The sequence below is a fragment of the Meleagris gallopavo genome, chromosome 2, assembly GCF_000146605.3.
Source record: "Meleagris gallopavo isolate NT-WF06-2002-E0010 breed Aviagen turkey brand Nicholas breeding stock chromosome 2, Turkey_5.1, whole genome shotgun sequence".
In the NCBI taxonomy this organism is placed as follows: Eukaryota; Metazoa; Chordata; class Aves; order Galliformes; family Phasianidae; genus Meleagris; species Meleagris gallopavo.
Genome location: NC_015012.2, coordinates 7,759,565 through 7,785,687, shown reverse-complemented (window position 1 = coordinate 7,785,687; position 26,123 = coordinate 7,759,565). Strand labels below are relative to the sequence as shown.

General features: G+C 39.0%; 1 protein-coding gene across 9 annotated transcripts in view; it reads left to right on the top strand.

The window, feature by feature from the left end:
* Window positions 1-26,123, top strand: part of EHBP1 (EH domain binding protein 1) — a 190,508-nt gene that overhangs the window by 77,981 nt on the left and 86,404 nt on the right. For 5 of the 9 annotated variants that reach the window (XM_031552304.1, XM_010706463.3, XM_010706462.3 and 2 more), the window contains exons 7-10: window positions 2,934-3,038; window positions 3,755-3,877; window positions 11,911-12,163; window positions 17,638-17,824. In XM_031552304.1, coding sequence (XP_031408164.1) covers window positions 2,934-3,038; window positions 3,755-3,877; window positions 11,911-12,163; window positions 17,638-17,824 — 668 coding nt within the window. The remainder of the gene's footprint in view (window positions 1-2,933; window positions 3,039-3,754; window positions 3,878-11,910; window positions 12,164-17,637; window positions 17,825-26,123) is intronic. The other 4 variants (XM_010706466.3, XM_010706461.3, XM_010706465.2 and 1 more) reach the window with 2 other exon arrangements.

Genomic DNA, 26,123 nt, shown 5'->3' with positions numbered 1-26,123 from the left:
AGGGTACAAAAATTAATGTTTTACTTGGGCCCAAAGTTACAATTTCAGGGATGAATAAGTGTATCTACACTAGGGGAATGAGACAGACCTTCTAAATAGGGCTCTAGATGGTGCAGGTGAGTTAGGAAATGCTGCTGCTTTTCCTTGACGTGTTGCCTAACGCTGGGTAAGTATCTGTGCCTCTGTTTCTTCAGCTATGAAATTAGTGATGCAATTCTGACCTACCTCAAAAGCACTGTGGAATTTGATGTGGTCAACACAGGAGTTACTGCCATAAAGCTAAACTTAAGATGAGGCCAAAAGATGTTTTCCATTCAAAGCTCCACTTTCTTTCAAATAAAAATCTTGCTCCATCTCAGTTTTCAACTTCCTTGACAACATTTCTTGTGTAAATTTTGCACACGTAAAAACTATATCTCCATCTAACTGTTCTAGTTTGTGTGAACATGAAAGTGATGTTTGTAGCCATGAAGTTCAAATATTAAAATACTTCAGCTTCACTAAACCTCTTAGAATTACCCTGTCCTTAATCTCAAGTTGAAGATGGGACATTCCAAGGCACTGAAGAAATGTGGCTCATAACTCACAAACCTAGGACAGTAATACATACACTGTTTCCCTTAATGTTTTAATTGCTACGCTGAAGTTAATAGGTGCGTCCTCCATCTGCCCAGGAGCAGAGTGACTCTCCCAGGTGCCACATGGACTGAGCAACATGCCCATGTGCGACCTGTTGCAGGTGCCTGAGACCCAGCTTATTTCGAGAGCAAGCTTTTGCAGGGCAGTATGCGTAACCCTTCCTTGCCATTTGAAAAGCCATACCTCTTCTGATACCTTTACTCCTTCTTTTTTTTTTCTTTTTTCTTTTTTTTTTCTGGTAGTGCCACGCTACTTTAAAAAAAGAGCAAGAGAAAAGGAGGAGAAACACCTCTAGTGATTTATACAGCATACTTGTTGAACAAGCTAATATATGCTTGTAGATAATGAGATATATAAAAAAGATAATATGAGGCATAAATCTTCAACCTACTGTTTCCATTCTCCAAAATATGACATAAACCATTTAATATTGTAATGAGAAACACTGCAGTGCATATGGGTGTTTAGGTTGGCAAATGGGACCAGGTGATTCAGACCACATCAAAGAATTCCCTCTTTTTAATGCTCAGATTTTAATTTGTTATTTTCTGACAATATAAGATTGAATCGTAATTGTTGTTTTTTTGGTGGTTTTTTTTTCTTCACATGCTGGGATAATAAATTGTACATCATGTCAGCATCTCACCCTGTTTAAAGCTGGTAATTTGTTTCTACTAGCCTTTTATAAAATTGGTTCTGTTTTATTCGAATACAGCAAAGCTTTTTGCCTTTATGTATCTTGTGTCTTAAAAACTCTCAGAAGATAGTATGATACTTTTCAGGAGTCTGAGTTGTATATATGATTTATATTGAGAAAGCCAAGCTTTTGGGGGGCAGTTCTGGTGTTATTTGAGGGCATTAGTCTTGTTTGCCAGACTTAAAAATAAGGAAGTGAGGATGGTGAAATTAACTCTGTGTAGACAGCCATAAATATAATCTCATCTAAGTAGACTGTGCTCTATAATCAGGAATGCTGGTGAGGTGTGGTGAGGAAGAATTCTGCTGTGGCTCTGTCATTGGCAGAATAGGTCTTGTCCAAAAGATACTGGCAGCATAGATCATTTACTTGGTAATTTGCAGATTGGCATATCCTTGCATAGTGGCTGGAAGATAAATTTTCAACCATGCGATTGAGATGCATTAAGGTTCTGGACTCTGCTTTTGCCTTCAGCTTCATGACGAAGGCAGGACATTCGGAGTTGGATCAGCTGGTGTTGCCCTGTGGGACAGCATGGGAAGGTCTGAGTGGTGTGGGCATCAATGTGAGCTGGTACAGTCGTCGTACTGCTCTGTTTTCTCTCACTGATGAAAAAAAATAGTGGGATGTCAATGATATTCAGTGAGCAGAATCATTTCTCCTGCACAGGTTTCTTCTGCCCATTTTTCACCTGGAAGGCCAATACAGGCTGTCTCCTCTTGACAGAAACCTGTACCTGAGGGCTTTCAGAGATGTGCTCAGCTCAGTCCCCATCACTGCAGAAGCTGTATTTGTCAGATGCTGTGGGTAGGAGCTACTCTGGGGTGGGATCAGGGTGGAATCTTTCCCCCTGCAGCAGAAGTAAGACCCAGTCGGTTTTTATTTCTTTCTTGCACGATTATGGAGGCGTCTTGATCAGAATTAAACACTGAGGTTGATAGATGTTGAAGTTACAAGTTCGTGGCAACTCACAGCTGTGCTCAGTATACAGAAGGAGAAATAGGATCTCAGGGAACACCTAGGTTCCTCGCATGGCGTTACAGGAGAAAGTGTAACTGATGGATGTGTTCAGTATGCTTTCCAATAGCACAGTAGTGACCACATCTTTTAGAACTATGGTGTGCATTGGGTTTGTCACTGGTTATAAATGATAAATAACCACTGTGTGTGTATAAATAAATTGTAATATGTGTCTATATGGATTAGTTTTCTGTGGCCTTAAGGACTTGATAGGGATGTAAATCATTCTGGCGCTCTTTTGTCTTGATTGATAGTGGTTTAAAATTCCCTTTCATTATATCTTAGTATGTCTGTTTTGAATTGATGTACATACTCATCTTCATAAAGCTAATTACTGTTGCTGACACCAGGAGTTTAGCAAGATTTGTTTATTAAATGATCACTGAAGGGTTCTACAGAGATGCTTTGCTATAGGTATAGCATTGTTAAAGCTTGTTCTACGCGTATTCTTTCAATTAATATTAAATGTCTTCTCCCTTACTTTCCCTCTCTCTTTTTCTAGTAACAGTGTCTGTTCCACTTCTGTTTCATTAAATGCCCTTGCCTTACATTTGTCTTGACTGGCTTCTATTTACAGAAATTGTAAACCAGCTGAATGCTCTGAGCAGCTTAGATGAAGATCAAGATGACTGCATAAAGCAAGCAAATATGCCTTCAGCTAAATCAGCCAGTTCCTCTGAAGGTCTATGAGCTTTCCTCCTTTCTTTCTGTTTCTGATTGTCTGTATTTACTGTGACCTATTGCCTTTTGACTCCTGCTTGTATTCAACTGTCAGTTTTATCTCTGTGCTTCCACCCAGCATGACTCTCAGTAATTTGTAGTGCATCCAACAGGTAACAACACGATAGAGAAAGAGACTATCTCCTCTGCAGCTGCACTGTCATCTGATAATGAACAAGAACAGAAAAAAATATTGGGGGAAAAAAAAAAAGAAAACAAAAAAAAACAAAGCATAAAACTTCAGTTGTGCTATCAGTAATATTTGACCTCTCTAACTTGACAAAATGTCTCCGCTCTGATTTCACACGCACGTTACTTCCAAAAATTAAAATTTCCCTCTGATAGTTACCATCTGCGTGAGCCACCAAAAAGAGATTGCTGTTTAGTTTGTTAGGTGTTCTGCAGTATATACTTAATGAAGATGATAAAAGGCTTCATTATAGTCATTTATATTTCATAATGTTCTGATCAGCAAATGGTAGTTTCATTCGTTTCACTTTTTTTTCCCCCTCCTTTGTTGTTGTACTACTGAAGTGAATTTGCTTAGTTGTTCAGTAGGTGGCATTTCTTGAGACAGTACTTAGAGGGACTGTTGATATGTGTAGGTTTTTTAAGTTTGGAATGTGTTAGATGATCAGTTTGTATCTATACTCACACAATATTCCAACTCATTTCTAGAGCTTATCAATAAGCTTAATTTCCTGGACAAAGAGGAACAAGACCTGGCTGACTCTAGTATGAACCCTTTTGGTGATCCTGATGCAGCCGAATTAAATCCATTTGGAGATCCTGATGTAGAAGGTAATGCATTTGTTTTGCATAATTAATCACTAATTAAAAGTGTTAAAAACACTTTTTTTTTTTTTTTGTAGGACTACAAATGAAGAATGTTCTCATAAAATACAGTTATTGCATTAGGTACTGATGGTAGCTGAGGTAGCAATAGCAGTGATCCAGTTGTCACTGGAAAATTGGTTTGTCCTTTGAATCACATCCTTCCTTATGTGCATTTGCTTTGAGGGGATATGAGTTGAGAGCTGAACCCAGAGAGTTGCTGACCTATCAGGTGTCTTACTACTGCTCACCTCGTAGAATGCACATGTGGTATAAATGAGCAAAGCATACTGTCAAGTTGTCTCTGTTACATGTGGAACAGAATCTTCAATGCAGTCTTCACTGTATCACAGCTGTTCTTGGTTTGGGTTAGCTCTAATCTTCATTAATATAGTTTAATTGTATCTCTTTCATTCTTTTTTTGCTTTTATGGCTTCCTCAGTTAAGTCTTCTGGCATCACGCCTTGCACTGCGTGGTAGGTGTTAATCCTCTTTCCAGACCAACATGCCTATTCTTGTTTTGTTTGGGTGAGAAATAAAATCCTTGTAAGTGTTTAATTTGCGACTTCAGCCACAGGGCCAGAAAGCAGCATCTCAGCATCTTTTCTGTCTCTAGCTTCATGTCCGGATTTCCATCTGCTGTCATCAGAAAAAAATAATAATAATAATGAAAGCTCTACTCAAATTCTCCTGTTCAGTGCTCCAAGACTTCCTTTCCCATAAAAGATACCAAGACTTTCCCATAAAAGATACCAAGAAGTATTTGCCACCTTTGACAAAACCTCACTGCGGTGGCAGTAGAAGTGAACCACACCAGGCAGGAACAGGCTAGGTGTAGCCATGGCATTTCTAATGCCAAGTCTAATGAAGATGTGTTTCAGAGCAGTAGTTTCCAGCTATGTTTACTCTTTCCCTGAACAAATGGAATGATTTCTCACGTATTTTTTCTGCCTTCTGAGTCCACAGAACCTATTAATGGACTGTGGTGTAGTCCCACATTCTGTATTTCTCAAACAGGGATATTGCACTATCCTCTGTGTTTGGCCATTGAAGTCATAAGGCCACTGTCTCAGCTCCTCCCACTCATGAGTTGTCTTGAGCTGCAGAAGTGAGTTGTTTCAGCGTTGTAGATACTAATACTATATGGATTACGTTTTGGTGTCTGGATCTTTGTCATGTTCCCAACGAGTAGCCTGCATCCGAAGCTCCAGCCTGCTTACATTCCCAAAAGACTCCCCATATGTATATGTCACAGTTTTTCAATCAGTTGTAGTCCCTTTAATGGTATTGTTGAAGGCTTTACTGCCATCATAGACAATCCTCCATTCCTCTGGATCTGCTTTGTGTGCTTGGATAGGTCTCAGGCTCTTGGGTCCCCAAAGAAGTCCCATCTGTATTGCTGTGGGCAGTGATGCTGGGTGTGTGTGTACCAGCTATTCCTCCCACACAGTCACCATCACGCAGCAATCAACGTACCATAACATGACAGTGATTTTGATAAACAGGGTGGCACTGGATTCTTCCTACTGTGTCATAGGTGTTTTTCGTTTGGGAGGAGTGGGGTCTCAGTCATGTTCATATGAAAGAAATTTGCCTTCCTGGAGCACTGAACATTGTGGAAATCTAAAGTGTTTTGGGCTGTCAGATCGAAGTGGGACATCTGGGGTGGCATTTCTAAGTTTTTAATTTACAGTTGGTGCCTCATTGGAGACTTTAAACCACCACAGGCACCTTTGAGAAGTGCTGGCTCTTCCACTCCAGAGCTGTCTTGTCCCTGCAATGGGCATTGGTGATGTTTGTCCTCCCTCACTTGTCCTTCTTGAGTTGTGCCTTTTCTCCAGCCCTCTACCTTCAACAGAACGTTAGGGGGAGGGGAGTAAAAGTGCTAAGACAAATTAGTTATGACTGTTCTGGTCTGCAGCAACAGAAGGGATCTCTTAGACATATCTATGGCTAATTGGCATATCTATACATGGGCTGTACATAGACTCTGTCATTTTGAGGACACTTCCCTTTGTTTTCGACTGTAGTTTGGAGCTATGGAATACTCTGGAAGCCCATCTGTTCTTGCCCTTCCACAGAGAACAACCTGGTTAGTTTTCCGTCTGTTAGCAGATGTAGTCCCTCTTAGTTTAGGATACTTCTTCTACTTGGAGATCTCAGTGCAAGTTTTACTGCTGCTGTCTCTTTTTTGGAGGCAATTTGAGACTATGCCCACTTGTTTGTTTTTCCATCCTTCAGTGAATGGGACCTATTTGGTGGCCGCCCCAGGAGCCTGGGAGCATGACAGAGGTTCAGGAGTTTAGGGCAGACTTTCTCCTACAGGCTTCAAGAGTCACATTACCTGTTTTACTTGTCTTGTGATCAGCTTAAATTGGGAGATTAACTTTTTATGCATGCAGGGATGAGGTATTTTTCTATCCACTACACGTTAGTCTGCTTTATCTTTTTATATGAACGATCCAGAATCTTGAATTTAGGTTTTATGTGAAAGATCAGAGGCTCTCAGTGAAATTTGTAACATGATTTCCCCAAGATGGGCATCCACCTGCAGCCTCATTTCCTGAGTCCTTTGCCATCAGAGGCTAGAAGGCACCATGTGCCACTTGGCTGAACAGTCCAGGGATATTCCTATAAAGCCACTACCTTGAGTGCTTAGTGAGAGTGCTTGCAGTCACCCAGCATATGAATGTGTATGCACTGACAGTCACTCAAAGAGAAAGGAGAATTGCTTGCCAGTAGGTGCTTCTTTCCTAGACAGATATTTCTTGTGCCTGTCCACAGCTGAGCTGCTTTCCCTCTACCTTTTTAATCCCATAATCACCTAACCCGGGGAATGAAGGGTGGAGGGAAACCGAAGGCAGGATTGCTCCCAGCATCTGTGTGTTCACTGTGGGTGCTCTGCATGGCAGAGGGCTTCAGCAAGCTACCTCAGGGTTACTGCTGTGGTTTAAAAAGTCCTTGGTGTAAGTGATCATGCACAGTAGAGTGAACATGCTTATGAACAACTTGCATCAAAAATCCTCAAAAATCTTTCAATGCATCTTGTGGTTGACATGTCAAATTGAGGCTTATCATCTCTGTATCTAGTAGGTCAGCTAGATGTTAGAAATCTGAAGAATCTAGAGCAAAATCTTGTCCAGAATACCATTCTGCAGCTTTTATACTAGCCAATATGTTGATAATCATCTGAAGATTGCCTTTTGGATAGTCTTTTAGTCCCATTACAACAGAACTCTACAATCAGATAGTTTTTGTGCAAAATATTTTACTTGTGAAGGCATCGTAGCCAATAAATGCAAATAGGAAACTACAGAACACTGTCAGTGTCCCCAGAATATTTTCTAATTAGATGGGGATTCTGCTTTTGAAGTTGTGTATGACCAATACACACCTAAGACATGAGGATAGCTATTTTCTGTCACTACATCCCATTTTAATTTAAAACACTATTTACTTTACCAGTGCATTTCTTTATGTTGTGTGCAGACTTCTGAACTCACTGCAAAGTACATCACAGTGCAAATGAAAATAATATTGTTTTGCAGTACCAACACCCAGCATCCTTATAGGATAGTCCTAAAGAGAGCAATACAGGAACCAAGATGTAGGAGAAAAGATTTCTCTTTTTATGTTTCTTAATGAAATGTAATGTCTTGCTGGTACTGGCTAAAAAACGTAGGGGAGAATCATCAGTGGTTTGTAGGAATGCCAAACATTGTGCTTTCTAGAAGTATTGGGAAGTAATATTTTTATGCTGCATGTTCCGCTGCACTCACATCACCATCATGTCTGCGTGCCTGCCAGTAGTGCAGCAGTGACATAGCTAAGTATCTTTCACATGTGGCTTCTTCTTTCATCTTTTGCCAAGGGGAAAGTTGTGTGTGTAATGTTTTGTTAGGGGTTCTGTTTGGTTCTGAGGAGTATGTCACAATATGTTTGTGTTACAAAAGGCAAGTGGTTTGAAGGGCAGGGTGATTTTTGGAGATCCTCTGGGAACTAGAAGGCTGATTGTGCAGATAGGCAGTGCCAGTCGGGGTGATTAATATCACAGGCAGTCTTTCTCAGTGCAGCTAGAGCAAGAACTGTCTTCAGAGTCTGGCACAAGAGCAGATGGTGCTGCTGCTGTAGTAATATTCTACCTGTTCTCTTGTCACTCCTACCCCTGTGGCTTTGTTACTTAACCATGCAAAATTACCATGTGCTTGACCCTTGGAGTGCCAAGTTGCAAATGTAATTTTTAAATCTGTGTAGAGAGCTACAATTAAAAAATTACTTCAGCAACTGAATGTCCTGAGTTTTTTTTCAGCTGTGATTAATGACGGGAAGAACAAGAAAACAGCTGATGAGTTATTAGTATAAAATCAACCTGAAGAAGGAAAGAAGCGTCTTTTTAAGTTTTAGAGGGACTCACAGAGCAGTGACAACACCTGACACGAAAGAGAGACCTGAAGGTTCTAGTTGGATTCAGAAGAGGGAACATTTTCCCTGGCTTTTTAGGGTTTGTTCTTTGCTCTGCCTGCTGGCAGCGAAGCACAGTGGGTGCAAACCCCAAAACCATTCTCTGCTAGTTGGCTAATGAGCCTCTGGGCTCTGCCCTCCAGTGCAGGATGGGCTCCCCCCTTTTGTGGGAACAACTGAGGAAGCAGAGAAAAAAAATGGTGTCCTGGATGACAGGAAGAGAGAATGAGGAGACAAGCTAAGTGGTTCTAGTGAGTGCCTGTAAGTCCTGCCTGTAAAATTAATTCTTAAAAATGATGTTTTTAGAGGCTCCTTTACAGTTAGCCTATGTGCAGCATTTTGTGATGTCTGTTAGCTAATAGTAAGCCTGAGGTGTCTCAGTTGCTGATCTCAGCGCTCTGTGTGTGAGGCCATATCTGTAGTTACCTCTGAGCTAATGAATGCAAGAAATAAATTTGCCCTGGTTAGGGTTGCAGCACTTGATCCACAGTGTTGAAATAGAAAGAACTCCAAAAACCATTTGTGTTCTCCTTAAAATCTATCGGATTTAAACAAAAATTTAACTTGTTTCCAAGAGGTGCTTGAGGGCATGTTAAAGATAGAAGCTTACCATTCAGTTTCAAGAGATGATTTCCCTGAATGTTTTTAGTGTCAGGAAATTCTACTGGCATTCTTTGCAGTAATAGGTCGCCCCCTTTTTAAACCACAATGTATGCATCTTAGCAGAGTGGGTTAATTGTATGAACATTACTTTGAATGCCACATGTGAGTTATCAGGAAGTTTTGCTCAGCTATGATAACGTGTATTTATCAACAGATCTGTGTGCAGGTGTGGTGATCCATCTTCTAATACACAGTTGTAGAAGGAGGCATTAGGGGTTGTGTGGTTCCTTGATAAAATATTTCAAGATTTGAAATAACTTTGATCAAAGGGTTTTTGATGAGCAGTTCAATTTGAATAACGTGTACATGGGCCACCTTTCTGTGTTTCGTTAGGTTACTCAAAATCTACAGTAGGTTACTGCAGAGCTCTTAAGCACCAGTGCTTGACCTCGTTCATCAAAGCACTAAACGTGTTGGTAACATTGGAGTATCACCCACGACTGTCATGAGCTTCTAGTCGTGCATTTCTAGACAGTAAATGTGGGCATTTAGCTCACCTGATTTTAGACATTAGCAATGTGAATCCTGGTTAGCTGATTCTCCAGAGTTCTAAGAGAAGAGAGAAATGGAAGGTGGCAAGTGGTAAGGCTTAACCAGTTTAAGTGGTAACAGAACATCTTTCTTTTCCTTCAGATTTTTCTAAGGCTGTTATTGCAGTTCTTTTTTTTCTACTGTTAGAAGGATTAAATAGATCTTTTTATAATATGCTTTGACAGTGTAAAGGCTGTTTGGCTATTAGGCATAAAAATAGTTTTTTCTGATCTCACCTTATTTCCTGTCATCCCATTTCAGTGCAATGACTAGACTGCACTCCTTTTCATTTTCCTTTTAACTCCAGCTCTTGATGTGAGACTATGATAGCTGCATTCTGAAAGTGAAGCTAAATATAAGAACAAGAACATACGGTATACAAAAAAAGATAGTTGTAAGTACTGTACTGCTTCTTTAATACTAAGTTGGACCAAGTTGCTGATGGAATAAGAGACTTTAAACCTGGAATTAAAGGCATTTTTAAATGTAATTTTACAAATAATCACTGCAGGGAAATCCCATAGGCACAAGCACTGTGCATAGTCATAAGTGTGTCTACCAATTAGAACCTGTAGTACTGTCTGGCAAAGTACAGCTTTATTTTCTTCCACCCAGCTGAGCTTACCATCAATCCCAGATGGGTGAATTATCTCCTCGGTGTCCACCTAGGGTTTAAGTAAGGTTTTCATTATTTTATTCCTTTATTTGAGGCAAAACCATTTGTTCTTTAGATTTATGATCAAACACTTCAGAAACAGCTTCTTAAAAGTAGCGCAGAAGACAGTATGATAACACAGCCTTTGCAGGTCAAATGTGAAGAATCAAGAAGAAGAAAGGCACTAGGCATCTGTAATCAAGTCTTTCCAGTAGGTCCCAGTAGTTCTGAGAAGGACTAAAGCTTTTCCTGCTCTAGGCCTACTGGCTGGTGACTAATCCAGTGCAGAAGGTAGGTGGAGCTGCTCCTTGCACCATTGGGCCATATTCTGGTTCAGCCAGCAGTGGCTCTTGCACAAGCCGTAGGTTACAGTCGATCAGCACTGTGTAGGGCTGTCTGTCACCTTGGCTCTGTGCTAATGGCTGGAGACAGGGCAAATGGAAAGTTTCTGCTCCACCAGGAAAACATCTTTGTTTTCTATCAGTTCACTTGGATAGGCAACTTAACATCTTACATCCAAGACCAAGTGACTTCAGCGCTGCTTTTTTTCACTGCCCCTTGCCTTCTTTAGTTGATTGACTAGAAATGTTGTCTTCCCAAGTATTTGCCTAGTGACAAATATACTTGGAAATCCATCTTTATTTATTTTTTTAGAGCCTTGCTACAAAAACTTTTAAACTTTTCCTTTTAAAACTAAAAAGTATGTTTTGTTCAATTTAGTAACCATAAGTCTGAAGAAGAAAGACTTTTCATCACGAATAATGTGGGAGTGGCCATTGAAAATGAGGTTTTAAAAACTGTACCTTGAAGTTCGTATTTACGTAGTTTTAGAAAGCACTCAAATCCCACATTGAACCACTCACTGGATTCTGAGAGAAGAGTAAGATGGAGGTACTGGTGTCAGTGTGAGGAACATTTTATCGCTGTATGGGATTTCAATATTCATTCACTATCCTGCAGTCCTTCGCTTCTATGCAGTGTTCTTTCTATAGGGTCTGTTACTCTAAAGAACTGAGTGGAGCTCCAGGTCGGTAATAACTTTTTGCTCTACAGCCCAAATAATAAATGCGTAATTTGATTATCCATCTCTTTAAGATTAATTTAAATTCTTTTTTTTGCTGTCAGATGGTGTATTGTTCAAAAGACCGGTTAGCAAGGAAAATTTATATATTTTAAAATGTAATTACTGGTCATGATTTTAATTCAGTCATTTTAAGAAATGAAAAGAGTACCTACTAGCTATCACCATTTCTAATATCCAATAAAAGTCATTTTATTATAAAATATAGGGTATCTTTTTGCTTTATTAAAAACTCAAACAATTAAGAACATTTTGTTAGGATACAGATTGGCTAATAGCTTGGGAAAATGCTTTAAAATCTGTTGTGATACCATTTATATGACAAATAAGAAAACTAATAACAAGTCGGTTGAAAGCGCTTTAGTAAATGAGAAAATGAAACCTATTCAGTGCACTCTAGATGAAATTATCTTTTCAAAGACCCAATTTTGGCATAAACAAGGTCACGCTACAAATGAAGCATGAAAATTTGTCTAAGGCTAGGACTTTACATCTTGGGAATTATAAAGTAAATCTTTTCATAAACCTCAAAATACAAAGATCTGATAAAACAGCTTCAAATTTTTTTCTAGATTTAATCTGCTTAATGATTTTCTTGTTGTTTGGTAGAACTGGACAGTGAGATCGCATCATCTTCAAAGGCAGAAGAAGGTTTCTATGTTGACAGTTACAATCCTTTCAAGGACGAAGATGCCCCGGAGTACTTGAACCCATTTGATGAACCAGATCCTGACCCCGAAACATTTGTAACCATAAGAGATTCTCCTCCTCAGCCTGCAAAAAGGAAGAACGTCAGACCAGTAGATATGAGCAAATACCTCTATGCAGATACCTCCAAAGCTGAAGAGGAAGAACTAGATGAGTAAGTATGATTCTTCATCTTTCAGCAGCCTTGGAAGCATTAGTGGGATCCCTGGCTTAATCTTCAGGTGTATTGGGCTCAGTCGTGGTGATCCTTAATCACCTCCTCAGAACATGACTGGTCTTCAGCTTAGCAGTAGGAAATACCATACCCCCAAGTCACACTGTTCAGCTCCACAGGTGAACATAATCAGCTAGCAAAAGCTTCTGTGCCTCTTTGATAGGAAACAGATCTGCATGCCTGTTTGGCCCTTCATGCCCTGCCAATTGTAATGATACAAAGATCCTTCCTGTCTTCTTTGCCATTATTTCTACTACCTAAAATCAAAATGCTGATACCATATGCGCTTCGTTAAGCTGTTTCTTTTATCATAACCACATACAAAACTTTAATAAACTTGCACTGGCTGCCTTGCTTTTTAGTGTAGAGGCTTAACAAGGAGTGAGATTTCTTTGCAAGAGTTGTGCAGCTTAGGAGGTTTGAAGGTGTTTACTTATTCCTAGTTTGTGGTTATTAGTCACCAACCACACCACTCGTGAGGCAGTTTATGGTGATTACACACGAGCAATTTTACAGACAACAACTGTAATTACACTTTAGTTTTACGGTACTTAAGGAGATTTATCATGGGATGACATTTGCATTGCTTTAATATTTAATATTAATACAGGTGTCCTACTATCATCTTCATGTTTCTCTGTTTATAGCCATGTTGTAGGAAATTGAAGAATTCCCATGCATTCTAATAGAAATGTATAAAGGACCCTGCAAGGTTTTTTCCTTTTAAAGCTCTGTGGCCATAGATACATTGATGTTCTGTGGAAATGAAGAAAAAAAAGGGGACACTGGGGACACTGAGAGATGATTTCTCTGCCAGCTCCATCCATCAGGGCAATGCCTCACCAACAGTGCTGGCTGCTATATCATCAGACCACGGTGTGATCACACTGTTGGCAGTCACAGTGACCATCTCTGATTGTTCACAGATCACCAGAATCAACAGGGAGAAATAAGAATATAAATGTAATTTTACATCTTTTACACAAATTTTTATGAATTGACCCTCCTGTAGTCTCCTCATGCCACTTTCCTCCCAGTGCTATGTCACTGAAAAAGACATGGAGGCAATTTTTTAGATGTGTTGGGTAGAGGTGGGCAAGGAGAACCATAGGATGAATCTTTATACTTAAACATTGTGAAGGAAAAAAATGTAGTAACAGAACATCAGTGTAGGAACATAAGACTTGGGATACTAACTCACAGGTAAAAAGCACTATTATGCCTTGCTTCATGTTATTAATTGCCATTTTTTTCAATACATTGTTTCTGCTAAGGATATGCGTAGTATTATGAGCACTAAAAGAAAGATTTTCATAGGCAGTTCAGTTTTTGTGTGTCCCAAATGTTAAGAGTTTATGTCCAGATGGATATTGTTTGTTACTCACTGTGAATGCAGATGCTTTTATTATCTAAATTGCTCATCTTCTTCCTAATCCTATTAAAGTCTAGGCTTCAGTGTCAATTTGTGGCAGAGAGTTCCACAAGAAAACAAGGTATTATATGAAATGTATTTCCTTTTATTGATTGTAAATAAGTTACCTTCCCAAATCCATCTACAGTCCCTTCTGTTTGCTTCTGAAAACAACAGCAAGTAGTATTGAGTTTTATCTGCCATAAACTGTTGCTGTATTCTGTATCTCTAGCATGTTCACCATTACTTGTCACTTGTCTGAGTTAAGTGGTGCTAACTTTTTCAATCTCTCTTCATGCAGAAGTCTCTTCATGTCTCTAATCATTTTCATCGCACGTCTCTGGACCCTCTTATTTCTTCTGCTATGTATCTATTTTAAGATGGGTGTTGACTTGGCCTGAGCAGTGTATTCAAGACAAGGCTGAACAACTGGGTCATATCATGGCATTAGAAAACTTTGCATGCTATTTTCAACCTCTCCTAACTATCTTATCTTCCAATTTTTGTTGTTTTGTTTTGGGTTGATTTTTTTTAATCATTTTTTAGTACCACTGGTCCATTGCTTTTTCAAGAATGTTTCTGAATGTAATAGGTGAAAGGTATAAGAAATAGAAGTCTCCTTCAGGGCGTTTATTGTCACTCAGGAAATATCATGTACTTTTATCACTGCTTCTTAAAAGTTTCTTTGGGGTTCACTTAATGCACCACTTGGCTTTCTCCTGTTGTGTGTGAAATGTGATGATGTGTCCTGGGAACATGAACACATCACTGAAAATCAGGACCCTTGTCCCACTCTGCTTTGGCAAATTGCTAGTTCTGATTGTGGACTCAAGACTTACACAAAGTGCCCGAAGATCTGAACTCTGATTCCAGTTTTGTAACAAACTCTCGTAACCTTGGATAAGGTACTTATCCTCGCTGTGCCTCTGAGGAGGATTTACCTTGAGTAACTGGCTTAATGGCAATGTATTGCACTAATGGTTGTGAAGGTAATGTAAGATTTCACAACTCGCATCAGCAAAGCATGGTCACAAGCATCAGCATATTGAGGCATTGCATGGTACAGATGGACTTAGATGTTCTCCTGCACATAAGTTCAGCTGTGGAGCTACTTTCCCAGAACATACTTCCTCTGGCTAAGTTCTCGTCCCTAGCTTGAGATAAGGAACATTATTTTTTTTTTTTATTTTTATTTTTATTTGTCTGGGAACTTGAATGTTAGTGTAAAAATCTTCTTTTACTTTTTGAATTGTTTACATTACAAGTCAAAATGCTAGGTGGCTAACTGTTAATAAAGAATAGCAGACCTTGCTAAGTTGAGTTATTTGAAGACAGTGCAGATGACCAGTACTTAAAGTGCGACGCCATCAACCTTAGCATTTTTTATTTGTAAGACAGCCTGGTCTCTTACCTATAGCACGCTGATGGCTTTGATCTTCTACCTCAGTAAAATAGCAATTTTATTTATTTTTTTGTTAACCAATGATGCTGGTCAAAGACATTTTTAAATTGATCAGAATAAAGCTTGCTTTTTCAGATACTGTTTGGCTCTGTAGCTTCTTATCTTGTTAATCATTGCGTGGCTGAGGACAATGCTGTCTAATTGGTAAGGCTGTTTAGTTGCTATCTCTTGAAACTGACTTTCCATAGGAGCCACAAGCCACCCTGCTGCCACTGACTTCTTAGTGTCAGGTAGCTCATCAGGTTGGTTTATTTAGTTTTGTCATGGACAGTCTAATGTCTCTTTAGGTAAATCCCACTGTGTGGATCAGTTCAGTAATATAACTGAAACAAAGAGTTAGTGAGCTAACTTCAGGAAGGAGTGCATAGGGATTTTTCAGCTAAGTTTTTTTTCAGCCAGGCTATTCCCATGCTTAGTTTCTCGTCAGCACTACATGGAGGCTGTTGGACCAAGCTCTGCTGCATATATCAGATACCAGGGACTTAAAAATGTGTAGACTTTTTCTGGCAAGAACTGGGGAATTTTGTTTGTGTAAAACTTGCTGATAAACATTTTCAAAAATTTATTTTTAAGATTATTTAAGTGGAAAGAGAAAGTGGAAAATTGTGTGTGTTCAGACCATGCCATGGCCAAAGTGTGAAGGGCTTGGCCTGGCTTTAAAGCAAGATATTTTCTATGGAAAAAAGAAACAGCAACTTGTCTCTGTACAGCCTGTTCTTCTGATGGATGCAGCAGGTCCAATTCTTCAGAATTACACGTGCAGCACAGAGAATCCTGCAGCATAAAAAATCAAAACATAGTAGTTCTTCCCAACTTTTTTTACTCTTTAGTGGGTTTTTTTCCACCCAAATCATTTTTAACACCTTACAAATACACCTTTCTCATTCCCAGTAAGGCCGCGGAGGATAATTTCACCATCACCAAACATGTTGCATCTGTTGTCTGTTCAAAAATCTGCCTTATAGAGCTAAGGAAGACTTTGTGCTGTCCTGCAGCACGTGTTGTTCTTCAGCCTTTATATCTTTTATCTTCATTTTCACCTCCCTTTGAACTTCCTGGTGTCTGAAGACAGCTGAGCTAGGCTGTCAGCTAAATTAGAGTTTCTGACTGCTAGGTGCATTCCCTGCTTCAGACTGAATACCCTCCTTTTTCTGCTGGCTCCCATGGAAAACACCCATCTGTTTCTCATTTAACTTACTATTTTGTTCTTGTCCTTAGTTTTTATTGCACTGATGGCTTTGCGCTTGATGAGCAGCAAAGAGGGAACACCTGAAAGTTGCCTTCAGTCAGCAGATGAGTTATTTTAGTGTTAGTTGTTCTTTCACTTCACTATCTGGATTTAGATCTGTAACAAGTGGCGGCAGATTCTCTGAAAGGTCTGGAGGTTTTATGCCTGGTCTTCTCTTATGTGCTTCAATAGATTTTGCCTTTCAGAAGTAGACTTATTTTCTGCAGTGTGGATTATTAATTGCTTTCTTCTTCTCAGTCAAAAGGACAAGGACAAACTGCATTGAGATAAATTCTAAAGTCAGGCCAAGAGACTGTAAGACATATTTCCATACTATAAATGAACAAAACTGAGAGAAATCTAGTGTTATGTGGAAGGAAACTGGGTGACTAGTGGGCTTTTCATTTGTGCCCACCTTTTTTAGTTAAGACAGCATGGGCTAGCTCATTTCTCTTATCCCGAGAGGAAATTTGAAAATGAATCTAGCTAGGTAATTTTATCAAATGCTGTATGCATTATTGTTTCTATCTAGAGTGGATTTTGAAGGACTGAGGTTATTTGTCTTGATCAGTTACACTTTATATAACTGTATGCAGAAAGACCTTTGGGGATTGCAGTGACTTCATGACATTGTTTGAGACGCACGATAAATACATTTTGCAGGGGAGGTATGGAAGAGAAAAGAATAAGTTAACTTGCCAGTTTCATAATGAATTGTCTTGTTTTGGACGGCAAAACGTGAAAAGTGAAGGTTATGAGTAAGTTAGGTTAGTGTGAAGGAAGTTCCTGTAAGTATCCTTAGCAGAATAGCCATCTACTTTCAAGTCCATAGGTGAAGCTTTTATTCAATGTTTTGTTGATTGATAGTTGATGTATTAAACTATTAGATCACATTTGGAAATGCTGTGGAAGTATTTGTTTAGGATAGAACAAATAGGCGGTTGGAACTTAAATCTGTTCTGATTAAGAATTCTTACTTCTGTTCATTGGCATATTCAACAGCTAGCATCCTCTCTCGAATTTGTTGGTATTGAGCTCACCTATAAATGAGATCTTTAAATAGCCAAGTATATTTTAATTTAGTTATTAATAAAACATGTAATTTGGAAGTTGTCTAAAGAAGTTCTGAGCTAATCCAGTTGGAACCGTTTTTCTCACTTGTCAGTCATATCAGAAAGTAGCATGTAAAAGCTAAACATTCTCTTGCATGGGATAATAAAAGCACTTTAGTCATCAGTTTCCCTAAACAAGTCTTATTTCTGTTTTGAATTCCAAGACAATTGTAAAGAAATACGTTTCCTTTCTTTAATTAGATCAAATCCATTTTATGAACCAAAATCAAGCCCTGCTTTAATTAAAGTTGGTCCATTGCAAGAACCAGAAAAGAAGATGAAAAGAAGGGCGCCTGAACCACCAAACCTCTTGCCAAAGACAGAGACAAACATGAGTGAGAATGTGTCAGCTATTCCTGCATCGAGAGAGCTTTCTTCTTCTCCAAAGGTAGGTTTTTCATACCAAATTTTTGTCTTTATTATTAACAGTGCCTTTATGTGGATTGTAGACATCCTATTTATTTCTGCGGGCCATCATAAAAGCTTTGCTTGGACTTAATAAGGTGTTGGTTCATCTCTATTCAGTCCCTGGTTCATAGGGAGAGAGCAGCAGTAGGAGCTTGTATTTTTCTTTAAGGATTTAATGACAACAGTAACAGCAACTGCAGTTTCAGTGAAAAGAGTCTTCTAGTAACAAACGGTACCAGACAGCTGGATATGCCATTGAGAAGGAAGAAAATCATGTTGAACAATACTTTGTCTTGATCTATTGTAATGTCACTAAGCCTTGCTGCTGTTGAAGAGTCCGTCTCCACATTTCTATCATAGATCTGGGTTTCAAGAGCTTAGTACTGAACACTGTTTATTTGCGTTAGGATTTGTATATGTTCAATTCCATCGTATGTTGAAGTAATTAAAAAAAAAAAAGCCAGTCTACTTTAAATCAGATTAACAGTTTATTAGAAATGTCCAAGCTAAGTGTACATGAATACACTGATACTTCACTGTTTCTCAAGTAAAATTCTGAATTAACTTCTCTTGAATGTGGCAATGTGCAGTGTAGGTATTCTAGGATCACAAAAGCAAACTCTGACAATGTGAATTTTATCTCTAGAATTTCAGCAGATGCCTGTTCTTTTTTAAGCAAGAGAATCGTTTAATGGAACGTATCAGTGGGATGTTTTTAAAAACAAATTTTGTGTGTGCTGACAACTTGTTACTAGAGGTAGGAAGGTGAGAACAGAAGGCTTCGCTTCCAGCACAGCTCTCCCAATTTATGCATATTGTCATTTGTTTTTCCTTGTATTGGAGCCGCCATACTTTAAGAATGGAATGAAACTAATTGTGATACCTATCGCTTCATTGCTTAATTAGTCAGCTAGATTGCTGACATGTCCTTGTCCCCCCAGGCTCTGATCTTGCTGTCACTTTAGCATTCACTTAGAGTAAAGAGTATGAGACCAGAAATCTAATCTGTGTCTGCTCACGGCAAAACAAAACAGCACAGCAGGGCCACGGGCATAACTTTCAATATGTAAAACCACTACCAGAGCAATATTTCATCCAAGTATTGCAGTTCTATCATGTGCTGCAATGGGATCCTGTTTGCATGAGGTTTTGTAAGAAAAAAATCCATTTTATTCGATTTTTGGTAGAGTGTGGTCTTCAGGTTAGTGCAAAGCAGCCAAAGTAAAGCATTCTGGTACTACCAGGTAGAGAAGAGAATTCTGTGGAGAAGATTTTATCCACTCGTTTGATGGAGGTTGTACCCCCATTGGTCATTGTTTGAGAGGGTGTTGGTTTTTTCCTGTTTGTTTGGGTATTTTTGATTTGGTTTGTTTTCTTTTTTAGAGATCTGCTTCCAAGGAAATATTTTTGTGCCTTATTTCATTGAGATAGAAAAATGTTTTACTGCTGTGCTCAATTATTGTGGCTGTTTTAGATTGTTGGAAAGCTGAAATTGATTAAGATGCAGGATTGAACCTGCTGAAAAGACTGGATTGTTACCAATGCAGCCAAGCAGCTTATGCAACTATGTAGGGTGTTACTTTCCAAGTGTTTTGGTGCCTGTCTGCTTGCAGACCATCTCTTTGCTGTGGAAGCAACAGCTGAGAACAGTGAAGCTCCAAGTACTGAAACTGAAATATTCATTACGGCCATGGGGGAAGATGAAATTTTATGTTGACCTTCTACATTTCAGGAAAGCTTTAATTTTTTTCACAGGATTTTGAAAGGTGTGAGACCATTAGGGAAGGCTCCAGAGCAGACACAGTATCTGGGTTTATTACATTACAGTTAGATTGGAAAGTTTCACTCACTGGATATACCAAAGTATTGCACGGTCGCTTATAAATCAGAAAGCTTTTACTAAATCTCTTTTTCTGTGCTTGAATTGTTTTGATCTAAGATGATCTAATAACTGTAGATCAAAAGCACTTTACTTGGAATGTTGCTTGAAATTTGAAAAGGACTGCTGTTGAAAAAGAAAAGAAAATTATTTAATTTCCTCATATCTGAATAAAGTAGTACCCCGGCAGGACCTGGAGTGTTGGCACAGAAAACTTGTTTATTACCCAGTAACAGTGGCAGTATTTAGCAACTGTGAAAAAACTCCAATCAAAGGGCACGGGAACTATACAATCATGAACTTGGTAGAAAACTTTATGTAGGGGGAGTAGTCCCGTGGGGGTAAGTGTAGGTAAAGGGGGAGGTTAAGTAACTGAACTTAGGATGTGATTTGTCCAAGTTACCTGTGCACAGAAAGCCTCTGTATTACAGTAACCAGACCTCAACTGTTCCAACATGCTGGATTCCCTGTCTTGGTTGTCTTCGTGGGAAATGATTGTGGAGCAGAAATGCTAGTCTACTGAATACAGAAACACCGCGTTAATGTTAGAACTTTGGAGATTAAAGAAAAAGACTCCTAAAATGCTTCTGTACATCTTTGGTAGAGTATTTATAGTTGATTTTTGTCACATTTGCTGAACACAAAACATATAAATGCTGGTACTAATATCTGTTATTAAGTGGAAATTACTCTTGAAAGATTATTTGACACATGATAGATTCCTACTCAAGATACTTGTTCCTTGAAATACTTGAAATTATGTTTCCCTATTAAGAACAGCAATTAGTTTTTGAAAACAGTAGTGAAGTTCTTAGGAATTTAAATACCTAGGATCTAAATGTTCCTTGGATTCAGAAGTAGGGCAAGAAAGCGTGAAATTTTCCTAAGTATACACCCAGAAATGAAATCCCTAGGGTATGGCTGAACACCAAATTGCTTCGCTCAGTATTCAGCTGCAATGAGCCTTCTAGCATTGGCATCGGGGTTATAGGAAATCTTCCACAGAAGGGCAATTGTGTTTGCTGTTGAAACATCATAGCCTGAATCCAAGACTTTACCATTACCCAAGCAGTGGTGGAAGGTGTTTCTTGCCTGAGGGATATCTAACTTCCCACGCATGACTTTTTGGTGCATATTTTTTAATATTATAACAGCAATGTCTCTGGTAATGAATGAGAAAAGTAAAATGATTAATTTTTAGCAGTCATCAGTCAGATGAATGGATATGTCTCATTGGAGAACAGACTCCGGCTAAAGTATCTCTGTATCGCAGAAGACTTTCTTCTAGAGGAATTTTATGATCTTTTTAACAGTTGAATACTATTTCTAGATTTTTCTGGAATCACATCCATGGTTAATTACCCCTACTACTCCTGACACCATGGAAATCAAATTCCTTTGGGTTCTTTTGTTCAGAGGTTTATGTTATACTAGATAATTCTGTAAGTTTCATATAAAAGTAGGCAGAAGATGCCAAGAAAACATGTTTTGATCTGGTGATATCAAAGCATCACAGCTAGATACCCCAAGATAAAAAGGGTGCTGCATGGCAGAGTTACGGGTTGGTTAGCTTTCAAGAACTCGACAATCAGTAAAGGTAGAATCTGAGACTGATATGCAGGTTTTAATCTTGATAGCTGCGAAAAAGGCAGAACTAGAGTTTGAAGCAAAGACTTCATGTCACTGTGAGGCTGGCATAAAATCTTACTGCCCCGATAGTCATAGATAATTGTTGTCAGAAGGAAAGTCATGGAAACAAATGTAGTCAGCATTTAACCTTTATTTTTCTCCTGAAATGATTGTTCCCAAGCTTGTGATGTACATGTGCGTGAAGCTGTGGATGCTATCTAGTAATTCCTGCAACATGGACCTGAGTTCTGTTCTCTCTGCAATGAGTTAGGTATAAAGGTATAAAATAACAATGCTAATGATAATAATAACCATAACAGTGTCTCCCACTTCTCCAGGGCTTGCCTAAATGAGAAAAGAGTATCGATGAGACTGCTTCTGTCGCCCTAACTTGAGAATTTTGATCTGTGTTAGATTGGCAAGAGTCATGAGTGCTGGTGATGTAAGAGTTTTGCTCCTTCCATATTAATTCTGTGCATATTAATTCAACTTCTTCAGCTGCTGTAAGATCATTCCACTGGTTCTCATCACTACAGCCATTTTAAGCATACTTCTCTCTGCACATTATTCACCTTTTTCCAAATAATTTGCTTGCACTGCTTCCCTAAGCAATCAGTTAACTGAAGTAGCAAGCCTTTCTAAGCTTCCCTAGCATTTTGCCTTTTAGAAGACCCTTCTGATGGCCCAGTGATCCCATATGTTGAGGAGGGGGTATAATATGCCAGCCAGTTCTTTGCCAACTGTACTAGCTCAGCATTTGCCATATGTGGATTAGTGGAAAGTTTTCTTTTTAAGTATTATTACCTGCACTTCTAGTGAAATATCTTAAATCTTTCTCATCTTCCTTCCACACCTCTTTATACCAATCTGAGTCATCAGGGAATTTGAAAATACAAACTCTGAAAGTCTAGAATTATTCCACAGTTAACCATCTCAAATGGCTTGCTGGCTCAGTTTAGGTGACTCTGACAAACAAACTGTGAAGCTGTAATTAAGCAGAAATCTCCATCTCACAGCTTCATGTGGGGCTATCCAGAATATATCAATAAATGAAGACTGGAGTTTTCAGGAGCAAGAGTTTTGTGATAGGCATTTCTCTGGCAAGAAATGATTGTGAACAGACATGGGATGGGTTTCAGTCCACAGGATTCTTTTGAATCTGTGTTTGGATGGTTTAGCTGGCTTTTGAGTTACACTTAGCACTTGGTGAAAGTATATAGCAACAGGAGAGGGTAATAAATAGGTTTGTCTGTCATATTAATGTATAAATCATTTTCATCTTTATGAAAGTTGCAGTTTTGGTGATAGTTATGAAGCCATAAGCATTGATTTTGGAGCTTGTAGAGAGGAGCTTGTAATGACCTTTTACACTAACAGAAAAGAAAAAATTACATTCATGTATTAGAAGCCAGTAATAACATTTCTCTTCTTCACCATTCTTGTTTAAGTTCTAGTTTTCTTTTTTAAACCAAAGTAAATTTTTGTTTGCCCAGAAATAGTCTGCTCTCTCATGCCAGGCAAACTAGCTGGTTTAAGCACTAGTGAAACATGTTTGTAGGAAATGTGGTATGCTATAATCACAACTACAGGATTCTTTTTCTGCATCACATGTAATAACCCATCTCCATCCAGTACCTTTTGTAATCCATTGTGTATCTGGGATGCTTCTGTTCAGAAAGTTTTCTGCCTGATAGGCAGCTTACCCTTCACACTAGCAAGGAGAGAAGCACGTATGAATTACTCCTTGGGAAAGAAAGGAGTTCTCATGTACATTTAAAGGGAACAAGAACAAACATGTAGTTAAGTGCAGGAAATTGCTTACACAGAAATGGAGCACAGACTTCAGATGAGGTTAGTGGAAGGGAAGAGAAATAATAATCAGTGTAGTACCAGGTGCTACTCTCCAAGAGTTCAGAAATGCTGTTGTTTCTGGATGTTCACTTTTCGTTTGTATTTACCTCAGCATTATCAACCATATGTGATGAACAGTAGGAAGAGCTCATCTTAAACACAGATGCAGTGATGCTGCTAAGCAGAGAAATTACATTAAATTGCAAACAGTAGATTAAAGAGATTACTCATTTTCTCTCCGTATCAAAATTATTTAATTTATCCATTCACATCAGCACTCCCTGACTTCCTGGAATGTCTTTTTGAATGAGTTTGCTCCTTTTCAGCTTCACGTTAGCTGCAAAGGAATTTGCATGAGATCTTTGTCACTTCCTGTGCAGACAGTTCATCAAGCCCAAGGAGGACTCAAGAGACAGTGGGTGGAATTTCAAGATTTCTACTTTTAACAAACTTGTGCAAAAAAGGCATCTGAGAAAATCTGTCTTTGCATACAGCTCTAAGTCAGTTTTATCTTTTAATGGGAAAAAAGACAATCCACACATGTAACGTGAACAGAGAGATACTGAGATAGTGTTTCAAGTATTAATAAAAGAGGCTCCTTTTTTTACACTGTACTTAAACAATCTCTTCTTACTGTTTGCATGCATTTTAAATGGTGTCAACTTGACCAGGTGTGTGTTTTTTCTGTGTTCACTGTCAGCTGGTATTTTGATGTAAAGCAGCTTTGTTAGAAGGCATGTTAGAAAAGAGAGTGAACAGTTCCATTCACTTCCAATACAAGTGTAGTATTTTTCCATTTTGCTGAAGGTACAGACTAATAAATACATGAACCAATGAGCAAGTTAGACTTGGCCTACTAATTTGCAGGTATTTACATTTAATGGGAATATTGAATATTTACAGATTCTTGTGTATATGACCTAAAGAGCAGAACCATGATAGGACAGAAAAAGATGGGAAAATGTTGTGAAAGCCATTTCTCCCTTCAACATGCAGGCATGGCTGTGCATGAGAAGCATTCATGGTTATAGAGGAGTGAGATCACTGTCAGAGAGTTGTTCAGCAAATCAATTTTGCTTTGCTCTGTGGTGATTTTGTGAAAGAAGCAATGTGTAACATGTGGTAGTCTATCCATGGGCATCCACAGACAAGACCAGCAGAAGGGACAACTTCTTACTACTCATTAAGACCCAGAGGGGCATCCAGATATTGTTTGGATGCACTTAAGCCACATGGTTTGATGTGTAGGCTTTTGCCTACTCATGGCGTCCTACAGCTGCCAAAGTGATATATTCATTTGTAGTTGGAAATTGCTTGTTTTGTCCATGTAGTTTTACTACAGCAGTTTTAAGTGTTAATTGTATATGGCATTTCATTTCTCTGCAGCCTTGCTTCTCTCTCCTCCTGCTTGCAAATGGCTGTATGAATGTATTAGAATAAGCTAGTGAAAGGTGGTGTCTGTTTTCTTCATGTTATTCCCGTGACTACTGCCAACAGGAATCAATTTGTATACCTTGGAAGTGTAGGTGAAACCAATTGTTTTCTTGCTGCAGCTGCTGCTTTCAACACTTCCCATTAAAATGTTTTGTGCCCATTTTCTAACAACAAAGAATTGACTGCTGTCAATTGGATGCCATTGGATAGCGTCACTACCAGTAGGAGAAATACTTGCTTCAGAATTTCAAATTTAAAAAGCAGATAAGCCAGTAATTTACCCATATGCAGTGGGGGATCTACACAGGCTTGGAGGCAGAGATGAGCACCTTCCAACTTTGACCTCTCACTTCTCACCTTATCCTGTTCCTAAGCACCCGTAGCAATAAACCAGAGTGATGTCTAGCTGGAGGCGTATCGCCATGTGCAGGTCACCCTGCAGCACTCCTTCAGGCAGCACCACACATGCTGGACACAGGGAGCTGGGCCGGGTTGTGCTCTGGTTGAGGTCAGCGAATGGGACAACTTTCCCTGACAGTTAGGGCAGCTAAATGCTGTCCAGGAGCAGTGGGTATTCTCATTCCCTCTGCCAGGAATACCCTGGTGCTAAGCTAATCTCTTGAACCAAAGTTTCGACTGTGGTGTTATTTTTAAGATCCCAGTTTGATGCAACTACAGTAAATTGTCAGAGCCACTGCCTTGGTGGACGTGCCATGAAGCTGAAAAAGTATGCGTGAAGTGTGAAAAAACTAGCAGCACTCCTTGAGGCAGACTGTTGGGTGGCTGAGGACTCGAAAGCAATACCTTCTGATAATTTAGAGCTGTCTTTGTTGTGGACCTCACTTTTCTTTAGTTAACTGGATTGCTACCTCATGAGGATGTCTAGTAAATTAAATGTTTAATCTTCTAGATTAAAATACCATCAAGGTGGACACTGTAGAAGAGCCCTTTGATGAGATTAATGATACCATTGTCAGTTCAAGGTTCAGGGAGTGTGCAGCAGATGACACATGAGGACAAACAATGAATAATATGGAAAAAATAGGAATAGGTAGTGCCATTCGGAGAGGTGGTCCACTGTGCCCTCTTCATAAGGAACAAGTCTAAGGGAGAAGTGCTCTTAAAGATGGTATCAAAATGCGAATATACAAAGGGTACTAATTAACACTGAGTATGTAACCATAATTTTGGAATATCCTAACTTCTGATCCCTCAATCCGTCAACTTGAAGTGCTGCTGATTGAGTATTTCAGAATTTCTTCTTTATGTCTTTGGTAGCAGTGGGCGTGCAGAAACCAGGTCTCTGGGGCTGTCCTAGAAAAATCTTTTTAATTGCAGATTAATATATGTAATTCAAAGGATGGTAAACACGTGGCTCCTTCTGCAATTTTAGTAATTGCTCTTTAAGGTAGTTCTGCCTTATTGGTGCAGTGTAGCTCCTATTGAAGTGAATTGGTAATACCTACAGTAATTCTGGACTGGACAA